General features: G+C 47.7%; 1 protein-coding gene and 1 long non-coding RNA gene across 2 annotated transcripts; one reads left to right on the top strand and one right to left on the bottom strand.

Annotated features, from left to right (window-relative positions):
* Positions 1 to 1,366: 1,366 nt before the first annotated feature.
* Cdc42ep3 (CDC42 effector protein 3) lies at positions 1,367 to 21,866 on the bottom strand. The gene is made up of 2 exons (NM_001048044.1): positions 21,644 to 21,866; positions 1,367 to 3,047 (listed from the first exon to the last, which is right to left on the bottom strand). The coding sequence occupies exon 2, from the start codon at positions 2,832 to 2,834 to the stop codon at positions 2,070 to 2,072; it is 765 nt and encodes a 254-aa protein (NP_001041509.1). The 5' UTR covers positions 2,835 to 3,047; positions 21,644 to 21,866; the 3' UTR covers positions 1,367 to 2,069.
* On the top strand, positions 21,013 to 23,733 carry LOC134479326 (uncharacterized). Its single transcript, XR_015622806.1, has 2 exons — positions 21,013 to 21,543; positions 22,889 to 23,733. It is a non-coding gene; the product is annotated as an uncharacterized LOC134479326 (long non-coding RNA).
* The last annotated feature ends 322 nt before the right edge of the window (positions 23,734 to 24,055 follow it).

Below are 24,055 nucleotides of genomic sequence, written 5' to 3'. Positions count from 1 at the left end.
GAGTACAGGGAGACTGAATATGATCAGTTATTAAGATGGGGAAGTGTGAGTTTGGCTGACACCAGCTACATAAAAATGAGCTCATGCCACTTGGCCTCACTGGCTAGAGTCTAAGTTTCTGCCTGTGACTGAGTGTGATACCACAGAAAGGAGCACCGGAAGAAGCAGAGAGAAGGTGCAGGGATTTGGGATTGATGAACAGACTCGAACCTCTAGGGGATGCTTTACTCTTCTCCTTGGTTAGCCACCCAGAGTGGGTTTCACTTCTGAGTTCCAAGATTCTCACACACATCACATGACTCAATCCAAGAACTCCAGACTCCAAGCCAGAGTCCCTGCTGCTGCTGTGAAGGTGTCTCAGGGTGACATCAGGCAGAGGGAACTGGCACTCGGCGTTGGCCACAGTGCTGAAAGCCAGGAAGGGGTGCTTGAAGAAAGACAGGAATCCATGTGCAATTTCCTGTTCTGGGTTCCTTAACCAATATCCTCAGGACATCTGGAGATCCTTGTAAAGGGGAAGGGCCTGACTGATCCTCTGTAGCTTCCTTAATCTTGTCTGTAGGGCCTACACTGTGTGGTGGAGCCTTTGTCTTACAGGTTAACTGAGTTTATAAGAATATGCTGTAGTCAACCTTGAAGGGGGTGGAGGGCATGCACAAGCGTTTTGCTGGTCCTGTGGCAAAGGCTTATAGTCTCAGCCCCACCCCCTCCCTCTCTCCTCTCCCTTCTCCCTTTCTTCTCTCATATTCCCCCTCTCTCTTCTCTTTCTCATCTCTTCCCCTCTGTCCCCCCTCCTCTCCTCTTTCTCCCTCTCTTCTCTCTCATTCTCTCCTCTCTCTCAGTGCTCAGGTTTGTATAAACCAACAATAATAACAAGAACGATCGCCTGTGTTCACTTCTCTTAAATGCCCCTCTCTCTAGAATCAAACCTTTAAAAGAAGTCAGAACTGTAGTCATCTCTTGACTTATGTTAAAGATGTGGGTACATTTTAGAAGGACTTTTACTAGATGATCTTCATCCTTTCTGATCTTGTTTATGACGTGAGCACAGTCATTTTAGCATTTCCTCTTTATTGCATGGCATGATGGACCCAAGCCATGTGGACGTGAGCTGTTCTTGAATACCTACCCCACCTCCAGTCTCTGCAGAAGCATCAGCCTGTGCCTCCACACTTTACAATTTACTGTGGTCCTATTGGAAGTATGGTGACACAGGAGCGGGGATGAGGGGGGCATGCCGATAACACACCGGGTTGTGTTATTTTTGATTGTGATTTTTTTCAAATACACATATGTAGCTTACAAGAAAGCAAGACAAATAACAATTGATGTACTGTGTATAAAATGGAGACTCTGCAATGAAAAGCCAAAGGCGCATAAAAATATATTTCAACTTTAAAAATAACTTAGTTACAGTAATACCTTGCTTGTTTTTAACCAACATGTAGCTGACAGTCAAACTTTTGCAACACGGAAATAGTATACAGAGATATATAAGAACCACAAGGAAAAAAAAATCCCAAGTCCCGTAAGGTTGTTCAAATATGAAAAGAGTAAAATCTTAACACTGGAGAACTTGCTATGGTGAACCCAAAAGATACAATATACAAAAGAGTCAAGGAAAAAAAAAAGGCGTAGGTGCGAAGTAAGTTTTGATTTCCTTCTTCCAACATGCTGTAAATCGCCTTGGAGAGACCACGGACCCAGCCCTACTAGACAGCCTGGATGTGTGCACATCTACAAACAAACAAAACCAAGTGTGTTTGAGCACCGACAATGCCTGCTTAAATGAGCTCTGACTCACTTCCTCATTTCCTTTTTTCTGCCAGAACAGGTTTTTTTTTTTTCTTCAATTTTTAAAAATTGTTGTTTTCAAAATTTTTGCAAACAGGGCATGATGGTTAAAAAAATATTTTGTACGAACAGGAGTGTTATTTTAGAAAAATGCACCACATGGCTGCAAATAAAAACAGTCAGAGCAGCTCTTTTCTTCGGCTGTGGTTAGATGATTTTTTGTTTTCTGCTTATTTTGGTACCTCTTACTCCCAAGAAAAAGGGCTGACTCCTGGTTACTTATTTTTATCCATGACATTCAGGACTTCATCCAAAAGTGAGGGCCCCAGATCCAACTGCAGGGAGAGCAGGGAGCCGGTCAGGTCGGAAAGGGATTCTTCTGATTTAGTCTTTGACTTCCCCAGCTCGCAGGAGGCAGGATGCTCAAACATGTCGTCCGCGGGCCAGTCGGAGTACTGTTCAGACAGGCTGGAGGAGTGGCTGTCCCTGCCCTGGCTGGACTGAGACGCGGAACCACTGGAGCCCCACGAGGTGTCTCCCTGGTGGACTGTCCCGTTCTCTAACAGACTACCTTTCTCCTCAACTTTCTCTTCCATGACAGGCTCACAGCTGAGTCTTGGCAACTTAGGACGCCCAAAGGACTCCTGCTTGGAATTAAATGTCACTGGTGATAATAAGGGCAGCATGAGAGCCTGGGATCCTCCAATAGTCGGGAGGGAGATGGCATTTTTGAGCACCGGGGAGGGTGTTTCCGTGAACATCGAGTCCGAGGTGCTATTGGCCCGGAAGAAGTCGTTGTGCCCCGGGAACTGGCCGGAGTGTGCTTTCTCTTGGTTTCCAGGCAAGAGCTCATAGTTCCCTTGAAGAAAGGAAATGTCTCCAAAGACGTCATGCTGGCCCTCTTTGCCGATGTGAATAGTGTGACGAAAGTCCCCCAAAGGAGGACTGATCATATCAGGGGACAGAATGTCCCTCAGTTTAAATTTCTTTCCCTTCTTGTTGTTAGCCGCTTTCAGGTAAATTGGGGTCTTGGCTGGCATTTTGGAATCTGAGAATGTCTATTTCACAGACCGGGAAAAGGGTGACCTTCTTCACGGTTATCCCACACTTCCAAAAAGTCCTCTTTGATAAGAATTGTCACATCATTTCTTCTCAGGTTGATCTAGGAGACAGGGTCTGAGAGATCTAGCTCAACAGAGATCTTTCCGGAGAGCCCGTTACATTGTCCAGTCCCTTCTACGGCAAGGAGAAACCTGGAAGAGAAACCAGAGCAGGTTGTGATTGCGAGGCTTCCGGGTCCACTCAGGCCGGCCACTCCCCAGAGCAATTACTCCAGAGCCCGGCCAGCACCCCACCTAAAGCCCAACCGTATCTCCTTCTACTAACTGCGATCAGAACTTTAATCTCAGCATGGGCTCACTAGTGAACCCCTAGTTCTTAGTTCTGGGGAAAACAAAAAAAGAGGTACTTGGCCCCTGAGCTAAAGCCTCACTACTTTTTAAACATAGCTATGGGTGTGGTTTTCTGAACACATCTGAAATTTTCACCTCCCTCTCAAAACTCATGTCAAGGGACTAGAGACATACACAGTGGTTAGAAGAATGTGTTGTTCTTATAGGGAACCTGGGTTAAGTTCCCAGCACCCACATGGGGGCTTATACCTGCCTGCAACTCCAGGGGATCCAACGTGCTCTTCTGACCTCCATGGGTCGTAGGCATGTATGTGGTACACATACATATGGACAGGCACGCATGCAGACACATACAATTTAAAAAACTGCAATCAACACAGGACCAACTGGGTCTGTTTAAAATTGTATTTTCTTTGCTATGACTGCTCACTAACAAGCCTGACAGTGAGATCTGCATACAAATGAAATTAAATGACTAAAGAAGGAGACTGGAAATTATCATTTAATAAGTGATGTTAGTATATAACTGCTCCAGAATACCTCACTAGGATGCATTCCTACAGATGGGGAAATATGACTACGGATGGGGGCAGGGGTACCAACACTCTGGTAGAATGCAGCCAAGCTACAGCTGGGATCATCATGGCAGAGAAAATACGGAGCCATGGAGGACTCCGGCATGTACTGGTAATCTGGGAATACCAGAACCGCTCCATTTCAAGACAAACCTCCACCATACATAATAAGTTGAGCTGTCCCCGAGGATCTTTTGGAACATCACTGATAAGGTGCATGCCCTGTCTCTGTGGGAGGTGAGCCTTCCGGCCTCCCTGGTGTTAGTGCCTTTGTAGATCCAACTGTGACTTGCTCTACTCAAGAAAGTATGGCAGCAGTCACTCCCTGGGTAGGTTACATTACAGAAGACGCCAACTGAGTGAAGAGTAGGAAGGGGGAGGGGAGAGAGTAAAGGAAAAGGGAGAGTATAGGAAAGGTGGAAGAGAGTAAAGGAAGGGGGGAGAGTAAGGAAAGGGAGGAAGGATGGAGAGGGGAGAAAAAGAGACTAAGTGTAGAGGTACTCATGCATGTCCATGCACCTGACCTCGCAGGTGTCCACACCTGACTTCACAGGTGTCCATGCACCCGACCTCACAGGTGCCCACTCACCTGACCAAACTTCCTTGCTAGCTTTGAAGTAGAAATGGATTTACCCCATCTAGTCTCTGACGACACACACACAGAGTTTTGGTCCAAAGCTTGGTCACATTCCAGTGAGGCCCAGGCCCTAAGCTCTGGCCAGACACCCACAGAAACCATGACTTAATAATAAGTGGATATCAATGCAGGTACAATGTTAAAGCCAAAACATCTTAACTGTAGATAGTGTTTGTTTCAGGCATAAGTGAAAAGCTGTGAGGAAGAAGGTCCAGGAGGTGCGTCAGTGCCTCCCTTGCTGAAGAGACACTTAACCTTCTGAAACCCCCTCCCCCATCCCACCAACCCCAAGAGCTGACATAGAGAAGCTAAACTCTCTTGACCCTCCCCTGCTTCCCCTCCCCCTCCCAGTCCTCTGGCACTGGGACTGACAGTACTCCTAGGACTGGGACAGACGGGCTTGAAGACAGTCACAGTTGCTTGGCAGCAGCTGGAGGCCCTCTCCATTTCCACAGTTCTTTCCTTCCAGCAAGAGTTTTAAACTTGCTCTTCAGTGACAGGTGACAAGGGCTGTGCTGTACGTACCACCCACTGGCACTGTGTGGGAAGCACAATGCAGCCTCACCTTAGTGTGTGAGGAGGAGGCTGGGGGCAAGAGGTTTGTTCCTGCCAAGAGCTGCCTGACCACAGAGCCAGCAGACATAACAGGACCTCAGGTCCCGACGTTCTCCTTTTGATTTGATTTGGGTCTTGTCTCAATAACAAAAGGTAAGATTTTGCATAGAGGGTGTGGTAGTGACTGCCTGCAGCATCAGCATTGAAGAGGAGAAGGGAGTATTGGACTTCAAAGGCATTCAAGGGGCTAGTTCAAGGCCATTCTGAGATGCTTGAGATCCCATCTCATGAAACCAACAGGAAAAGCTGAAACCTTGGTAGACCTAATAAAACGCCCTTGCCAGTATAGGTCCACAACACAGAGCCCACAACACTAGGACCCCAGTGACACTGTCCTGCCCCAGGAGGTGGGTAGTAGGCAAGCCCTGGGAAAAGTCACTCCCCGGGGCAGATTATCAGCTGGGCCAGGATGGCAGCTGCCCTGGAGAAGATTCAAGGCTTGCCCTTGATGCCTGCCTGAGGTCTGCTGGCATATGGAAGGCCAAGAAGTACCCAGGCAGGGCATTCAATACCAGAGTGTAGTTCTCTGTCTCTGGCAGGGCTACCCACATCTGTTGTGTAAGGGAATGCGAATGGGGGTGGTGGGGATGTGGAAAGAGAAGACATAGTTTCTCATGTCTGAGGGAGGAATGTTCAGTACCAAGGCTTCCTGGCTGGGCCTCTTTAGAGCATCCCTGCCTGGCCACAGGACTGTGGGCTTTTATCTGGAGGTTCCCTTGGCCTAGTAAAGGCTAGGCTTTATATTGGTGGCACTAAGACAAACAGACACCAGAGATGAGAGGGAAAAGAGACAAGGAGGGGGCTTTGAGAAATCCACAGACACAGCAGAGAGTAAGGTGACGACACCATGTGCCAGGCCTAACAGCTGCCAAAGACAATGGAAGACTGGTTTGCTTTCTAAGAGGGGGGTTGTTGGGCAAATACATCAGCTCTCCCGTTTAAAGGAGTTGGCGTCTATAGTGCTGGGCAGCACCCAGGAGTCCCACCCAGTCCTCTCTCATGTCCTCTCCCAGGATTCACTCCTGGCCCTCCCTTTCCAGGCTCTTGACTCTTTGGACTCTATTTCTGCTATTGCTTACAGACAGCTAAAGTCTTCCCTAGTAAGAAGTGGCAGGTCCTGGGAGAGGTATGTGTGTCCCCAGCAGCTAGAATCTAATGCGACAGTATTTTGTGAGAGCCTCTCTGCGTTCCCATAATGCTCTCTCACTCACAAGAACCCGAGAGGCTTCTGCTAGAATGCTGAATGTCTCCATTTACAAATAGACACTACTGTGGCACAGACATTGAGCCAGCCTGAAAAGACCCAAAAATGACACAGTTAACCAGTAGGCTAGGTTCCCTGTCTGAGGTGTAAGCCATTTAAAGAGCACAGTCTCTGGGAGTTTAGTTAGCTCCCAAGTTACCAACGGGGTGGGGTGGGGGAGAGCATTCCAGAATCTTTCAGAGACACGAATGCACACAGAGCAGAGGAAGGGGAAGAGGCTTCTGCATACATGGCAGTAGTAATGTGGACAGTAGCTTCCATGCAGGGCAGCTGGATGCTATCTCTCCTACTAGTGAATCATATGCCCTTGGACCCAGATTCTACATACAGGTGCAGAGTCAACTGAATGATATGGGAGATGCTGTTTACAGGGTATCCAATCAAACATTTGTAAAAGCCAGGAGTTGGAAACAGCCTAGTTGTCTACCATCAGAAGATGTGTACAGATGACACAGCCACCCGAATTAGTAGTACTTACATCTAAGAAAGAATGAAACATTTAGTACAGTCACAGGGAAAGAGCCCAGAGACGACATGTTCAAAGGAAGACAAGGTAGGTGCAGAAGTGAAGTGTGGAAATCTAAGTGTGTTGGCTTGTATTTCTATAAAATGTATCAATATGCTTCATACGAAACTGCGATAGTTACTGTCCTCAGACAGTCTGAGTGAATGGGAGGGGAGATGGCCTTGCGAATCCTCTGTGATGTCAGCGCTCTGAACTACCGAATCAACTGGATATTTGAATAATAAAAATATAACAACTAAATATATATGGCTCACTCGCTGTATTAGAGAGCCAAGTCTGCACAAGGTACTTAGGTCTGGCAACATCCAGGTGTCACATGATGAGCATTTGTTTATTACTGGGCTTCAGTCAGGAGTCCCACCAGCATGGATTCTGGGGCATCTGGGCCCAGAGGGTGCTGGTCACTGACAACAGGTTACCCTTCCACATCTCCGCCCATCTCCTGTGATCAAGAGCTCTGTTTAAGCTCCAGGGTGTCCTATTCTCTTCAGCATTTGTGTATGTTCACTATTGTCCTGGATCTTTTAAAGACAGAAAGGAAGGTTTCTATGACAGACCTTTCTCACATCTCATCCCTTGGTTCTGAAGTCTGAAGTCTTCATGACTGCAGACTGTGGTTTTCCTTTCCACGATAGTGATGAAGAGGAGAGCCAAGAACCTCTGGGAAGTTATGTTCCTCAGAAAGCAAACACTCGAGTTCTGGGCTCTCGTGAGGGAAGCTCTGCCACCAAGGGGCCAGCTCCCAGGCAGCCATTAAGCCTTCTCTCCCAAGGAGCAGGCTACCCAGCTTCTGATGTGCATGCTCCTACTTGCAGGTATCTGTGAGAACCTCAGAGGTCAAGACATAGAGTAAGACTTAGGGGGTGTTAAAGCCACACCTCTGATAGGGAAGGCAGATGCCTGGGTTGTCACTCCTGTATCAATCTAGGATTCTAGTTATTTATCCTGTTGGGGTCACGGGTCTATACCACTACACCTAATTTTGTTTTCTGGAAACAGAGTCTCACTGTGTAATCTAAGCTATCCTAGAACTATGTAGCCCAGGCAGGCCTCATGCTTGAGGGTATCTTCCTGTCTTGACCTCCTAATATGTGTTGAGATTGTAAGCAAGGGTCGCCTTATCCAGCTTGCTTCCCTACTTAAGATTATGGTCTTACCATGTATTTCTTTTGGCAAACAAAATAATTCTAACCATACTGTCATGGCTATTCTTGGTGGTCCTCCTGACTATACCTGGGATGAACTACAATCAGAAATGGAGGGCACACCTGTGAGCGATTCCCTGCTTGGTTTACAGTGGGTAAATCCACTTCTAGTTCAGGGAAGTGGTGGGAAGACACACACCTTTAATCCAAATCTTGAGGCAGAACCTGTGGACCACACCTTCTGCAGGAAGTCTACATAAGGACATAGAAGCAGGAAACTGTCTTTGCTTGTTTGCCTTCACCATTCCTTCACTGGCATTGGAGACTATTTCTCTGGGATTCCAGCATATATATAAGACCAGCCAAAAACATCCAGCCTGTGGGACTGAGCAACTACAAGATTCTTAGACTTTCTGTTGACAGCTACCTACTGTTGGATTATCTGGACTGCAGCCTGTAAGTCATCCCAATAAACCACACATATACAATGTCTGTGTGTCATTGAAATAATTATTCCAATAAATTAAATTCCATATATATACATACATATATATATATATATATATATATATATATATATATATATATATATATAGAAAGAGAGAGAGAGAGAGAGGGGGGGGGAGAAAAAGTGATTCTAGAGACTGACTAATACACATACCAAAATAAGTAAGCAGACATCAAGGGCACGGGGCGGGGGGGGGGGTTTAAAAAAACAAATTACTGACTGAAAACTCAGTTCCTGGATTGCTCAGAAGTGAGTGTCCTGGCAGCTTACTAAGTTCTGAAAAGAACAAAGAGATCAAAATTTTGAGGGAAAATCCATTTATTTTAAGAAAGGAATGCTTGGTTTGTCTACTAATTATTTTTAGATTAATTCTTGGTTGGAGAAGGATACAAAAAAAAAAAAAAGTCCTGCATCCTGCAAAACAGGTTGCAATGTTAATTCAAAACACACATGAGAAAACAGGGCAGGCTGTGTGAGAGGAGGATGATGCCTTCCTGACAGCCCGTAGCTCTCTTCCTCTCCTCTCCTTGTAGGAAGTGAGTTGAAATTCAACTTCCCCTTTCTGGCTTAGAAGTCAGAAGGAGCCCTGCTAGCTTGCATCATTCAAGGGCACCACACTCAACCTTCTCCCCCTCCCCCAAGTCTGTACTGGGGATGGGATCCAGCGCTGCGGCGAATGTCTAGGCACTGAATCACCAAACTACACCCCCAGCTCCAAATTCAATCCTCTCTGCCTTTTGCCCTTTGGTCCCAGCACAGTAACTACGAAGCCCAGCACCCTGCAAAGAGCACCACCATTTGCACACTAACAGTGAAAAACTGATATTCTCTCCTGTATAAACCAGCAGTCTTAAGGAAGCAGGGTGGGGTGACCCCCTCCACCTGGGTCCCAGAGCACAGCATTTTCTCCGTGCTTCTCTGCGACCAACCAGGAAAAAGTACTAACTTCTCTTGGTCCCTCCACTGCATTCAGACTCCTAAACTGTACTGGCCCCTGGACTCTTTGGAAGGGATAAAGGCTACCTGGAACTTGTTTCTACGTGTTCTGAGGAGGGCAACTGGAGGTCAACCAAATAAGGTGAAAGAAAGCTCTAAAAGAGAACTAATGGGACACTAATCTTTAGGGATCTGAAGGACTCATTTCATTGTAATGAAAAAGAGATTAACTTGTTCAGGGAGGCGCTAGGATCACTAAGCAGGAAAATATGAGGACACAGAGCTTGACTTCCCTCTAGGAAAGATGGAATGAAGAGCCAAGGGAGCTAGAAAGCAGACGATGTAGACTCCCCAGAATGAGGGCCTCACAGCGGGAGAAGCCTGGAAACCTTCTACCGGGGACACACTCATTAACTTCCCCGCGGTTCCGTTTCACACTCCCCTATAAACAGGTCCACAGGCTTGTCCCTGAAAAGGCTTTCTGTTCAAACAGGGCTATGCTTTCTCGTGCTAATGACTAGCCAACCCCAGCTATCAGGAAACTTAATCATCAGTACAAAGCCCTCCACAGGGCAGTCCTGGCAGGGGCTGGGGGGTGGGGGTGGGGCATTGGTTCTCTAAGGAAAAAAATAATCACAGAGAGGAGAATTTTGGTATTGAACATTTAACACTGAACTTAAAGGGGTTGAGGGTGAGGGGACAAGACTAGTGAACTACCCTGTAACAGTATCCCAAAGGGCATGCTTTTCATATTTCTAGCCTGTTCTACTCCACCCATCGGAAGATAAGATACCTTTTCTATCTTTAGAGTCTTATCTCCTGCCCGTGGTTCTTAAACTGAGGGCAGTGTTTGCCTCTTGTGAAACTGTGAGCTTCTATGAGGCTGAAGTTCCCAGTGGCCGAGCTCTACCCTGCAAGTCCTCCCCAGGCTGAGCAGGCTCTATTTTATGGACCCACTCAGAAAGTCTCATATGCCCACCTTCAATTACTTATAAATGGACTTCTCACTTATGATTAAACAACGGTTTGTATTTACGTTCCTTTACAACCCCAATTATACAGGGAGCCACAAATGCCATGTGGGAGACACACTACTAATTTATAGACACTCCTTACATTTACAGAACTTAATTGCACTTTTTAAAAGATTTTTTAAAAGCAACACTAAATGACAGGACGCCCACCTCCCAAGGTTCCAACACTTATGAAGAGAGCCCATTAGGGCCTTTTTTTTTTTTTTCTTTCTTATAAAAGTGAGTTACAAGGGCGGACTGTGTGGACATTGGTTCCTAACAGTTCTAACAAGGTAGGCCGAGGGCAAGTTCTCTCATGCCCGGTTCCTTTTGCATGACTGGTTTAACAGAGACTTAGCCTCAGTGCTGGCCTGGAGCACCCAGCAGGCACTGGAGGGCTGATGGAGGAGTCCAACTCACTGCTGTGAACTGCTCACATGCTCGGTAACTAATGGATCCAACTTGGTCTGCGACCATACAAAGACAAGATCAATAAAGATTTTGACCCTGTTTACAGCATTATTCAGTCACTCCAATTTTTGCCAAAAGCCAGGATCTCCCAAGACTGCTTCGTTGTTCAAACAGTAAAGTGAATCAAAGCCCGCTAACATTTCGGTCAGTAGTTGCTTGTGCAGAACTCCAGCTCCGACCGTAGGAACCTAAAATCCAGACTGTGGACTCTTCCGAGGGCTGAAGAGAGGATATCTCTACTCCTTTGCGGTTAGGATACCTTCTCAAACTGGGCATTCTGGATACTCTGTTTCTCCTCTGTGCTCACTAAAGGGACAGACTGGGGATTTCTGAGCTATCCTTGCATCTGATTATTAGGGCTGACTATAATCACCCACGCTCCCTGAGTGGGTTAAAAACCACAGGTTTCTCTGCATCGCATCTGCACTGGATAAGTGGCCATTTCACTGCCAGCCATTTCTGCAGGAAACTCCCCATGTTAATTACATATTTGTCTATCTCATGCACACATATCTGAATGAATGAATGAATGAATGAATGAATGAATGAATGCCGTCTGTAACAAGGTTGAAAGTCTTCTATGATTCTAAAGTGGACTTGCCTCCTACATCAATCACAAAGCACACAGTGGACTTTAAATTTTGAAATATCCTATCCGTAGCCAATTCAATTTTTCTGTCACAGGAGATAGGTTGACTGGCTCCAAGAAAGCAACCCACAGTGCGTGTTTCCCCTGTGGATGAGGCACACGTGAAATGCCTAGCTCGTGACAGAATGTGTGCGTGTACCAGCTGATAGACCAATGCTTGCTGTGGGCCAGGCAGGCACTCATGAAATCCTTAGGACACACACCTAGGAAACATTAAGCCCATGTTTTGGGTCAATCCTCAGGAGCCAGAAGTTCTGACACATCTGTACCATCAACTGGATAACATGATGTATACCAATCAAAACAGTTGCTCCCTAAGTCCAGAAGTGCAGAGAAAAGGTCGCACAGAGACTGCAGTAGCAGACACCGCCTTGTCCCACACCCACAGTGGGTGAACAGGGCCCCACACTCCCTTCCAGCTCGAATACACCACAGCTTCTTGCTGGCTTTGCTATTATTGAAACATAATCTCAAAAGGAATTTGACTTTGTGGTTGGTTAAGGTCAAAAGATTAAAAATTTAAAGCAACAAGAAAACCTCCGAGCCTCAAGAAAAAAAAAAACAAAAACAAAAACAAAAAAAAACCCAGACATCCTGTTCCTAGAAAATATCCCCTTGTTACTTCTCTTCCCAGAGGAAGCACATGCATGTGACCGTGCGCAAAGTCAAGGCTCGCCTGCCCTGGGGACAATGCCTCCCTCGTCCGTGGCTATTCACACTTTACTTCCCTCCTGACTTTCTGGAACCAAGAACTCTGTGTCCCAAGGTGGAATATTTTCCTTACCTTCTTACCATCAAACACAATTCATAACATCCTCTGAGACCTGCTTGAGAGCCATTTCCTTCCGGGAGGAAGTTTTCTGACTCACCTCACGTAATCCTGCCTTGATGCTGCGTGGCTTCTGGGCTTCCTTAGGTCTTGTGTAGAACTTACGTCATTTGTTAGTGTCCTGTTTTCTGCCTCTGTGATTTTTACGCCTACCTCAAAAAGAGTAAGGTAAGCCAAGGTATTATGAACGAGAGCTACTGTTGGGTCTTTTTCCGTGCTGGCCACTAACTCACGTCACTGAGACTTCACTACGTGAGCTTTTGTTCTCTCTCTGCCCATCTCTTATATCGAGAGCCTCCAATAGGTGAGCCAGATCTAGCCCCTTACCTGTTTGGTAAATCGAGTTTTATTGGAACAGTGAATGAGGACTTGTTTCTGTACTCCCCACAGAACAGCAGTTCTCCTCGGAGGGAGGCTTGGCACCCTCAGCAAGTAACAAAACAAATGTCTACACATGTTTTTGATCCTGTGACCTTAGGTGGAGAGGACTGGCCAGTGGCACCTCATGGACACACAACAAACATGCCGCTGATCACCCTCCAGTTCCTCGGACAGCCCCTCAAAGAACACTATCAGGCCTTGAGCCTCAATAGACTGCAGTTGGACGACCACAGCAGTCACCACTGCCAGAATGGATACCGGGCAGAGACTGCATGTGGCCCTCAACGCGTCAAACCCTTACTGAGAGGTTTGAACCCTTGCTCTAGACGCTTGCATCTCTACAAAGCTTTGCTGTCCACGCCTACTCTTCGATCAGATCAGACCCTGCACACGGCCTCAACTATCACTTCTAATGATAACTTCCGGAGCAGAACTTCAGCTCACAGGCCTACTTAAGTCTAGACTAGAACCTCTCAAAGTGGTCCATGGACCAGACCAGTCTATAGGTAAAGAAATCGAGAGTAAGCGCTTAGAAACGTTTTGACATTGCCATAGCAACCAAGCATGTGGTTGACATTTTCTTTTCTCATTGAAGTGGTTAATGATAAGCCTGGGGTCTGTTCACTGTTGACCTTACTGTGGGGGGTCCGAAGTATACATTTCGTCATGCACAGTAAGTAGCATCATTCTGCCACTGATTGGAAATTGAAATCAATAGGCAAAATAGTGGCTCTTCCCAGAGTTTAAAGCATTGAACGTTTCTCTATCTTCCCTCTCTCTGACTACCCATGGTGAGGGCCTTCTGTGCCTTCTTCTCTTTCTTTGTAAATGACAAAACCCAGCTGTCATCTCTCAACCTCTCCCCAGCTTCATTCTCCTTGTAAGACCAAAGTCCTATCACTGACTTTCTCCTCATGCGCCCCCACAATTGCCCTGTTATGCACTTGCTTCTCTTTATCTTCTTACCTAGAATCCACCCATAATCTTAAAACCCTTTAGAGGCAGGCCCACCCTTGCTGCCTGGAGACAGCACATGACCACACAGGCAAACTAAGGAGATGCCCAACCCTTCAGCTGTAGCTCTTCCCTGTTGCCAAGGCCTCTGGAGCTCCTTAGCATCATGTGTGCATCTGACGTCCACCAACCATCACACTGTATTGTAGTTACTGCTTTCTTGCACATCACCCCCACCCCCGCCCACTGGGCTGTCCTATGAGAATGAATTATTTTACTCATAGAAAAAACTAAAGACAGCATATATCTGTGACTGTAATTTAAAGGGGAAATGGCTTCTACCCATGCCTACAAAGTACAAACAAGTGTCTTATTAGAGAGTTAGACTACCTTGGGTCATTCAACTCTTCTGATTACATTCAAGTCCAACTTGAAGAGTGAGATTCTGGAGAAGCTGTGAGCCCACTCTGCTGACCTCTCCTCTGAAGTGGAAGTGAGTTCAGGAGAACTTGGCTTAAAAGGAGATGTGACCCAAAAGCATATGAGGAAATCTCTGGAAACCACAATGGGCATCCTATACCAAAGGGAAGCCCGGGGTGGGGCCTGTAACAGCCTGTAACAAGAGAGGACTCCACTTCATTGAGAACAGCTTTCTCAAGGCTTAGAGAAGATGGAGAGTCCCAAGGCCCAGCAAAGACTTGTCTCCATTTGGTCACATAATCAAATTATTTTCAGAAAGAGGCCAAGACTCCTGGTCGACTGTTGCATCTATTTTTAGTGAAACTGAGATCTTTGCATTGAAGAAATGTGGCCAAGTGGGCCCTAGTCAGTCCCCTCAGCACCTAGCGTCCTTTGCTCCTTTGGAGAGAGCTGTTAGGTGGGAAGCTTAGGTATGACACTGACTTTGGCAAAGCCTGAGGACAGCCCTGATGATAGGACAATGACTTGAAGGGCATAGCAGCTGTACTTCTCTCTAGATAGCAGGGGACCCACAGGGACCCCTCCATGTGCCAGTGCCAGACCAGGATATAGAATTACCTTCAAGGACTTGAGTAGGAGCAGGATGAAGTCAACAAGCATCAAATGAATAAATAGGAAGTCCTCCTGCATCTGGGTTAGAGCTCATTATATAATCACGTAAGTGCAGAAGGAGGCAGGATGTGGCTGGCAGCTCTTATAAACAGACCTGGGCATCTTGGCTCACCACAAACTTACTTGTGAGCTGAAGTGGTGACTGAGAAAGCTAAAGCCCTGGAAGCTCCCCGCACAGACCCCAGCCAGACCCCTTTCCATAACCTGCTGTGTTGGAACCTATCTGGAGACCCCATGCTATAAGGTGCTCTAGAAGCCAGTGCTTGTCTCAATACTTTCTACCAGCTTATAGCATTTCTGTCCCGCTTCCTGGTGTCACAGTGCTAATCGAGGCCAGTGACTTCCTCTTGAGACTTGAGTTTCCTCCTCTGCAAACTCTAAATAGAATTGTGGGCATCTTCTTGGGGCATGAAGTGCTTGGCAAATGGCTGGTAGGCAATGAGCCCCAATCCGAGAGAGAGAGAGAGAGAGAGAGAGAGAGAGAGAGAGAGAGAGAGAGAGAGAGAGAGAGAGATTAGTAACAGTGACTCTGAAAGAGCAGAGCTGCACAAGGCAGGCTTTGGAAAATCACCATCAGAAGTTGCATTAGTCTGGGTTCTCTAGAGGAACAGAACACGTAGAAGGACTATATAGGCATTTATTGGAATGGTTTATAAGCTGTGGTCCAGCTAGTCCAACAACAGCTGTCAACCAATGGAAGGTCCAAGAATCAAACCAGTAGAAGTTGTGCCATGCACAGAGATGAATGTCTCAGCTGATCTTCAATATAAGCCAGACTCCTGAGGAAGTAGGCTCCCATGCCAGTGATGGCCGCAGGGCAAAGAGAGCAAGCGGCCTCCTGTCCTCCTTCCAAGTCCTTTTTCCATATTGCCACCAGAAGGGGAGCCCCGGATTAAAGGTGTATCTTCTCACCTCACAAGATCTGCATTAGAAATGGGTCTTTCCATGTCCAATGACTTAGTGATGTAAATCATTACAGATGCACCCAGCTGCTTGAGTTCTAGTTAATTCCAGAAACAGGATGACCACCAAAAATAGCCATCACAGACATTTCATTCAACTTTATTTCTTTTAGATTTTAGGATCTGGACACCTAGTTGACTGTTTTAACTAAAGTGTAATAATGTCTTCCAGATGATGGGCTCCAAAAGTCAAACTTCCTGCCCACGACAAAACCGAGCATGAAGCAATCCTTGTTTTGACCCCATACACAACAGCTGAGACCCAACTGAGTGTGCTGTGTGTTCCCCACTGGACTGGTGGCAGCACTCACCTCTCCCCAGGTGAGCCACTGGATTACGGAGTCCTTCATGAAGGATCCAGGATAAGAGCCTCCAGTTTGAACATGATCTAATCTTAGCATTACACCCCAGCTCAGCGTGACTAGAAGACATTTCATTCTGAAGACATCTAAAAGTGAGAACACCACCTGTAATTTGGTGCTAGGACCTGACCAAAGGGAGCCATGTGACTATAAATATGACCTTCAGGATGTCACCAGAACAAGACAGATCCCCAAATGTGTAAGCTGTCCAAACAGAAGCCGGTCTTTGAAGTCCCTGCCTTCCAGCCTGCTCTGGCTCCTTAGAGAACTACATGCTGTTTTCCAGCCCGACACCCCTTTGTTATTAGCAGGCTCGGCTAATGCTGATAGGTCGTGTGGATGCTGGCTTATGGAAATCCAGGGCTGGGGATGATCTGAGTTCATCAAACACCAAATCCTGTTAGAGACGAGAAACAGGCTTCCAGAGGCCGGACTCACACCATACGGATCCACATCAAGCTGCCAACCTGTGTTTTCAGATCTAATCTTTGTTACCTCCGCCTGTTTCCAAGCAGAAGCACCACTGATTGCCAGCATCTTCCAGGCATGCTCTTCCAGCCGCGCTGCTGTACCGCCTGTGGCCCAGCAGGCTGCGAGGCACACAACACACAAGTCCTCTGTGCAACTGTGGCTTGGGGCTCCCCAGCGTGAGTTTTCTACTGGAGCAGTCCTGCAGCCATTGTGAGGACAAAACACTCTGAGACACAGCAGAAGCTCTTTCCACAGGGAGTAGTGGGTGGTGCCCACTGGTGTAGTGGATACTCTGCAAAGTTGTTCAGGAAGGGGACCAGGACCAGGACATCACCAAACTGGCTTTCTGCAGTTAGTTCCCTTCCCTGGTCTTTCTGAGTCTTCAGGAATGCTATCCCGTTGGGTCACTACAGGATGTGACCACTTAATACCGCTTAAGAACCATAGGCTAGAAGGCCAGTCCTAACATTCTGAAACATGCAGCTTCCAAACCACTAAAATTCTTTAGTTTTAAAAATGCCCTACTCTTGAAGTCCATTGTGAATGGATGATTTAGGCAGGCACCAATGACAGCATAGACACCATTGAGGCTCATCAGCTTCCATATACGGTCTGATTACTTAGAAGTGGGGTGGTGGAGGTGGCACTGCTGGGCACGGTGGCATTTGAATATAGTTCCAGCACTCAGGATGCTGACACAGAAGGATCAGGAGTTCAAGGTAGGAAACAAAACCACAACCAAACAACCACCATTTTAATGTCTGTTGCCTACTATAAAAAGCTATACAGTTAAAAAGCTGCTTTTCTACCTAGCACACTCAGTCTGGTACCCCACTCTGTAAAAGTTGTCATTGAAGTGTATTAATTAAGCCAAAGGAAAACTTATTTTTTCAAAGGGAAAAAAATACCCTGACTGCCTGTTAATTGCTGTAGATGTGGCTGGTTACTTGACATAGTTTGTAGGATGTTGTTTTGTTTTGTCGTCTTTAAAGGAAGTGGGCAGGAAAAGAGAAAATTCCAGATCAGGCTGGATAGCCCCAACTCCAACAGCTGTCCCCTTAGTTCTAAAGCAAACCTGAGTCATTTCCAGAGCCTGCCTGGGGTGGAGCTGGGACTTCACAGCTGATGAGAAGCAGAGGCCAGGCGGATCGTCCTGGGCGAGCGTGCTCTGGCCTGTGAGGCTTCTTCGTGCTATCTTCCACACCAGACATTTATCTAGTGCTATCCAGGGCATGTGCGCCACTGTCACAGGCCCCCTTCTGTCAAGGACAGAGTTCAGGGCCTTTCTGCCAACCTCCTGTCGTTCCTAATTTCCCTGGAATTATCAGGGCAATATCACTACCTAACAGGCACTGAGTATCCACTGGGTGCCAGGGGCAGCAGGGCAGGCCATGGATGAAATGGCATACCACGGTTATTCAGCCCCATTACCTCTGACTAATCCAAGGCCACGCCCACACAGGGGCTGTGCTCATTCCTGGATACTGGAGTGCCTTGTCCCCAGCAGGGCCTGGCTTTCTCTTTTCAGAGTCCCACATTGGCACCTGGCAAATCTCTTTGTTTCTGCTATAAACTGCTCAGACCAACTCTAGCAGCTTCACGCCAGCTCTGCTCTAGAAGAACAAGGTTGCCATATACAAGACTGAACCAGCCACCCTTAATAATTAAGTAATTCGAGCTGTCTTCCCTAAGGCTGACAATTACTGTCACTTTCCTTTTGGGTGTTGAGATGGTGAGATAGAATAATACAAGATGAGTTCCTTTCCAGAGGCCAAAATCCATAACAGTGATCACATTTAATAGCTCGCCTAACCCTCCACCCAGACAATGGAGGTGTGGTATGCAGAACTCGGTCAAACATACCGAATTCAAACTGTGCCCTGCTACCTATACTTAGTTGTGTAACCTTGACCAAGTTACAGAACTCTTGAGAGTCTAAGTCCTCATCTGGACAAGAAACACCATACCATCTATCTAAAAGACTAGCTGTGGATATTAAATGAGACAATCACACAAGCCAAATCACGTGTCCAATGTCACACAAGTGCTACATGCCAGCGCCAGGCAATGTGCCTAGGCCACCTTACCCCAAGGTAAGAATGGGTCAGGTTTTCCCAATCCTTTAACCTAAAGAGGCACAGACTCCAAGTAGAGGTGGGCACTCAGGCACACCCTCATGTAGGTATGCTCTTGACTGTCTAGCTTTGGGCAAACTACATCACTGGTCTGTTTTCGGTTATTACAGCCATAAAATGTAGGCATTGACACGCCTCATTACATAGAAGGATTTTTTTTCGCAATGAAGGACTTAACACAGGCACTGAGAAAAGTACTTGGCTTAGTACTGAGGACAGACTTTGTGCTAGAATTACTTTTGATGTCCTAACAACATGGTCCATTAGAAGTCTCTTAGATATTTTTCTGGAGGGGTGGTGGTTGAATCTGTTAATCTCAAATGGCTTAACTTGTTCTCTGAGAAACATAGTATATTTAAAAATACAATTTTTAGGTTCTTACTCAATGAAAAGAAAAATAGGTCAATGGGATTCTAGTTAGAAAGAAACTAAGCCGAACCTCTATGAAATCAGACTGAAACAACAAAAATGATGATGATGATGATGGTGGTGGTGGTGGTGGTGGTGGAGGTGATGATGATGATGAGGAGGATGATGAGGATGATTGGTATAGTTTTTCTAAAGGCTCTTTAGGTCGGGAATTGTATTGCCACCCATTAGATAAATGCTATGTCTAATAGCCAAAGACCTTGTGAAAATTTTATGGCTTGGTTAAAAACCTTAGGGTGATATAGGATAAAGAGACTTTATCCCCAGTGCTGTTGAATAGCAGGAAATTTATAAGTGGAAAAGGGCAGCTTTTGTGAACATGTCAGACATAAAACAAAACGCCACATTAAAGGGAAAGTGGAGAGCAGGCAGCGCCAACCGGCTCCAGGGAGCCCTTCTGCAATCACAGTTACAGCTTTCTGTGCATCTTGGACCGCATTTAAATTCACAATAAAAAGGAAAAAAATGTACAGTAAGTACTTTACTCTAGCTGCCTCTAGTCCCCTTAAGATATGAGGCCGAGGGGCTGGGGATTTAGCCCAGTGGTAGAGCGCTTACCTAGGAAACGCAAGGCCCTGGGTTCGGTCCCCAGCTCCGGAAAAAAAAAAAAAAAAAAACCAAAAAAAAAAAAAAAAAAAAGATATGAGGCCGAATTTCAGGGCTCGGATTAGGGGGTGTGGGAGGGAGTTCATCTTACTTCATATCTTCAGGGGCTGCCACAGTCAGCCTCAGCACTGTGTTCCAATCACGGAATTCAGAATGCAAATCTCTAGCAGATGAGATGGCTAGAAAACAGAAACTGCCATGGACCCAGGAGGTTTCCAAAGCTCTCTACACATCATCTGTGAGGCCAGGGGCTGGTATCCGGGTCTTACACCATGGGTGAGGCCTACTGGAAAACCTAGGCACCTCCAGATGGACTGTCAACCAGTCCTCGAATATAGAGCTCATGCTTTGTCCCACATTGCTAGACATTTCACAGCCCCCTTATGTCTGAGTCCTTCGTTCTGAAAAAGGTGTTTGTGCTTACATCTAAACTGTCCATCAAATCACAATGGTGGAAACGTCTAGAACTGTCCAGAAGTTGTACTTCTTAGCTCAGTTGAAAGATCTTTTATAAGTCAGAACATTACAGGGGTCTTTTAATGGACTTAGGGATACCCCTGGGGCATCCCGGCTCCTTCCTGGTGAGGCTTATTTCTCCCTGTGATGTTAACGGGAAGTTCCCAAGTCTGGGTCTGCTATTAAAGCAGGGACATCTGCTACCCTCCTAATATTTTCAAGGCGGCAACCCCTCCTCCACCCCCTCCCAGAACTTGAGGATATGGTGAGGGCTACAAGCTGCCAGGGTGGGGAAGAAGCAGAAGGAATCTTTGTCTCCCTAACACATCCATCAGTTCCCTCCCCAGAGCCCCCTACACACTGCACACATCAGTAGCCCGCTCCCTGCAAATGCACCAAGGCTGTAAAGATTCATGTTCCAGTCCCCGCCTGACATTCCCCTTCCCACCCTCGTTTTAATTCACTCACTTTTTTTTTTTTAAACAAAATGTAATTACTTGACTGTCAGCCGGGGCTGCACTCTGGGGCTTTTACTCCTTTCAACACAGATGTGCGCCCAGCTTTGATGCTGCTGTCCTCGCAGCTTGTCCCAGCCACAGCCGGCTCGGTAATGTAACATTCAAGTGCGTATTTATTTTTAAACTGACCTCTCCTAGACGGTGCAGTATAAAGCAGGTCCTGCCAAAAAAATATGCTACTTTCTATTTATAAGATGAAACACATGCCTTCCCTCCCAAAGGCGGGAGGGGGGTGGCGTATAATAATTCATAAAGAAAAAAACTGACTGGCCAGATCCATTCGTCCTCATCCTCGCATGGCTGTGTCAAGATACTTAGTGAGGAGGAGGAGAGGAGGAAGAAGAGAAGGAGCAGCCGCAGCAGGAGGAAGAGGAGAAGGAGGGAGTAAAGATCTTGTAAACGCTTCAGTTGTGCAGAAACCGCAATCAAGAAAGAAAATAATTTTTCCCAACTGCCAGATCTGCAGGTTGGAGCCTCAGCTAAAATGCACTGCCTCTGTCAGTGCGGAAACTGCCAAGCTGCGCGGTGCCCTCATAAGCGCCGCGGCGGTACAAACACACAACTAGAGGGGCGCGGTAGCCAAGTGCGGTTGGTTCTGATGGAAAAAACGCAACTTGCGCCCAGAATGGCTGTCAATGGCCAGGAGGGGGCCGTGCTGCCTGCAGCCCCACCCTAAAGAAGTAGGCACTGATGGCAGAGCTCCGAGTCCTGATCCCCCCACCGGGACATCAAACATGATGTCCCCCTTTGATCCTCTGGACATCAGCTCAAGAAGGCGGTGCTCTAGATTATCTTCGCACCTTGTAAGTCTTCCAAGGCCACCATCTGCACTAGCTGGAAGGGACTTAGGTTGAGGGTCGGACAGACTTACAGGTGGAGAGGCACTGTGGGTTTCATACTCACCAGCTGTCTCCAAGGCTCCTTGCTTCTGCCCGGGGACCGGGCGTCGGCCCGGGTCGCCTCCCGAGGGCGCACACAATCCTCGCTAGTGCTCGCAGAACCCGAGGGGCGGCGACGGTTCACCGCCCAATCTGCTCCCGGACTGTGCGCAGCGTCTCCCGGAGGTAGGAGCTGCGAAACTGGGTTGCCAGCGAGCGTCCCGCTGCTGTGCTCCCAGCGGCAGTTGGAAGCGCCTGCGACGCTGTGCGCGCGGCTGCCGGACGCGCGGCCTCAACCTGCCCAGGGCGGGGCGCGGGGCGGGGCCCGGCGCGGGGCGGGGCTGTGAGGCCAGGGCAGGGCGGGGAGAAGGGTGCGGGCGGAGCCGGACCTTCCCTCCGCTGTACCTGTCCCCCACCTCCCCACCACCCTTAGACCTGCAGGAGTGGCGGCGAGGCTGCAGGCTCTTGGAGGACAATGGGCACCCACTGTCACCTCCCAGTCCCACCTCTCCCCGGTTGTGGCTTCTCTCTGAGGCAAACCCGGCTGGGGCTCCCTCAGGCACAAAGAGAAGTGGCGGGGTGCTCTCTGTAAAGAGGGGACCCCAGAGCGTTGCTGTCCGTAAGTGCGGGAGAACAATGGGACTCCGCCCGCACCCGGGACCCTCGTGCTCACCCTCGTGTCCCCGCCTCTCCCTGTCCTACCTAACCCACCTAGCAGTGCGGGGCTTCGCCGCGGAGGAAGGGGACCTGCGGGGAAGAAGGGCCACCGACCCGGTCGCCCGCAGCGCGACCGCAGCTCCCTGGGGACTCCCTGGCAGCCGAAGCTCTTGGGAGGGAAGAGGAGGGTCGCGTGCTGTCAGCGTGCAGCCTGCTTCCCTTGCAAGCTGTCGCCAAAACCCGGAGCGCGGATCAGACGCGCGGGAGACGCGGGGCTGGAGGCTGAGCGCCTGCGGGGCGCAAAGAAACGCAGACGCAGCAGGTTTTTCCTGTCTGGAGGGAGGTGTCTCCTCCCCCTCCAGGTCTGTCCGAGATTGACCTAAAGCTGCGGAAGCGGGGTGGCGGCTCTCCCGGACGCTCTGAGGGGCGGCGCAAGTGGCGCAGCTGCTGCCGCTCCGGACCATAAAATTCCGCCCACGGCGACACCTGCGCCTGTCGGTCACCGGGCCAGGGCCTCAGGACGACCCGCCCCTCTGTCCCTGGACCTCTGTAGGAACCCAGAGAATTAATGTTAATTGTCTGAACCGGTCGCCCTCTCTTCCTTCTCCCTTAGTCCGCCTGGTTGGAGACAGGAAAAGGTGGCGTTTTCCGGCCTTGAGGTCCCCGCCGGCTTGATTGACCTGGAAAAGGAGTTGGAACCCTGAGGAGTCGCACGCTCCGGGCCGGGCCCCAACCCTGGGACAAAGCTGAGCCCCTCCAGGAGACCTTGGCTTCCCTGAGCGCTCTGGGCTTCAGGTCTTCACCAGGGTGCCCCGAATCAATAGCTCTGAAACCTTAGACTAGGGTGCACTTTAAGCCCAGGTTTTAAACCACGGTCAATGTTAAGGTGAATTTAAAAAGGAAGCGGACACAACTGTTCGGGAAAGCAAAATACTTGGGTGGAGTGTTAAAAGCCTCAAAGAAAATAATAGTTGGCAGGTTAAACAGCCATGAGGTCGGAAGTCAAATTCAAAACCGCAGAAGTGATACCAGAATTTTGACAAGCAAAACAGTAGGTGAAGATAAGGGACCCGGCCCTGTTTCCTTTCTCCAACTGACCGCCTGCTCCCAAGTTGCCTTTGGCAGACACCTGGGTTCCACTCCAGATTCCTCAGAGTTTTACTTGGGGTTCATATTTCAAAATATATGTTCCATTTGGCACTAATGTATACATTTTATATACGGATTTATTGAAAAATATTAAATGTTACTGGCCTAGTTAGATAAAAAGTATTTTATAAATATTTATGCACAGCTTTCATTACATATGGCATTTGAAAAAGTACAAATACGCATGTATATACAATGCTGTGTGAAAATTCCTTTTGCATGCATACATTCCTCACACATATGTCTTGTGTGATTTTTTTTCACTTGTTCTATTGCTAGCTGCCATTAAAAGCGGTCCATTTTCACGTGTCTAAGTGAATAATTTCTTTTACAGTTTGTGCAAACATAGGGTGGCAGGTAGCTGGAAGTTAAGACTTTTGTTCCAAAACCCCATTTTCATTCTACTGTGCTGTTCCTGTTTCATCCAGAGGTGGTTTCTCACTATATGTGTTTTTAAAAAGGCTTTGCCTTGGAGCCCTATGCAGACAATCTGTGTGTGACCTACTTCTTCAAAGGTCCAGTGGTGCTGGCTTGATCCATCCCGGCTTCTCTGAGGCCCTGTGTCATTTTATTTTATTTGTGCTGAACACCTTCAGTGAGGAAAAAGAGCCCTCGACTTGCGAATTTTCTT

This window comes from Rattus norvegicus, chromosome 6 (genome assembly GCF_021556685.1).
Source record: "Rattus norvegicus strain SHRSP/BbbUtx chromosome 6, alternate assembly SHRSP_T2T, whole genome shotgun sequence".
Lineage (NCBI taxonomy): Eukaryota > Metazoa > Chordata > Mammalia > Rodentia > Muridae > Rattus > Rattus norvegicus.
This window is presented reverse-complemented; position numbering and strand designations above follow the sequence as displayed.

What these genes read in the sequence shown, in the direction of transcription:
- Cdc42ep3 (NM_001048044.1), bottom strand. Translation starts at nt 2,834, where the DNA reads ATGCCAGCCAAGACCCCAATTTACCTGAAAGCGGCTAACAACAAGAAG.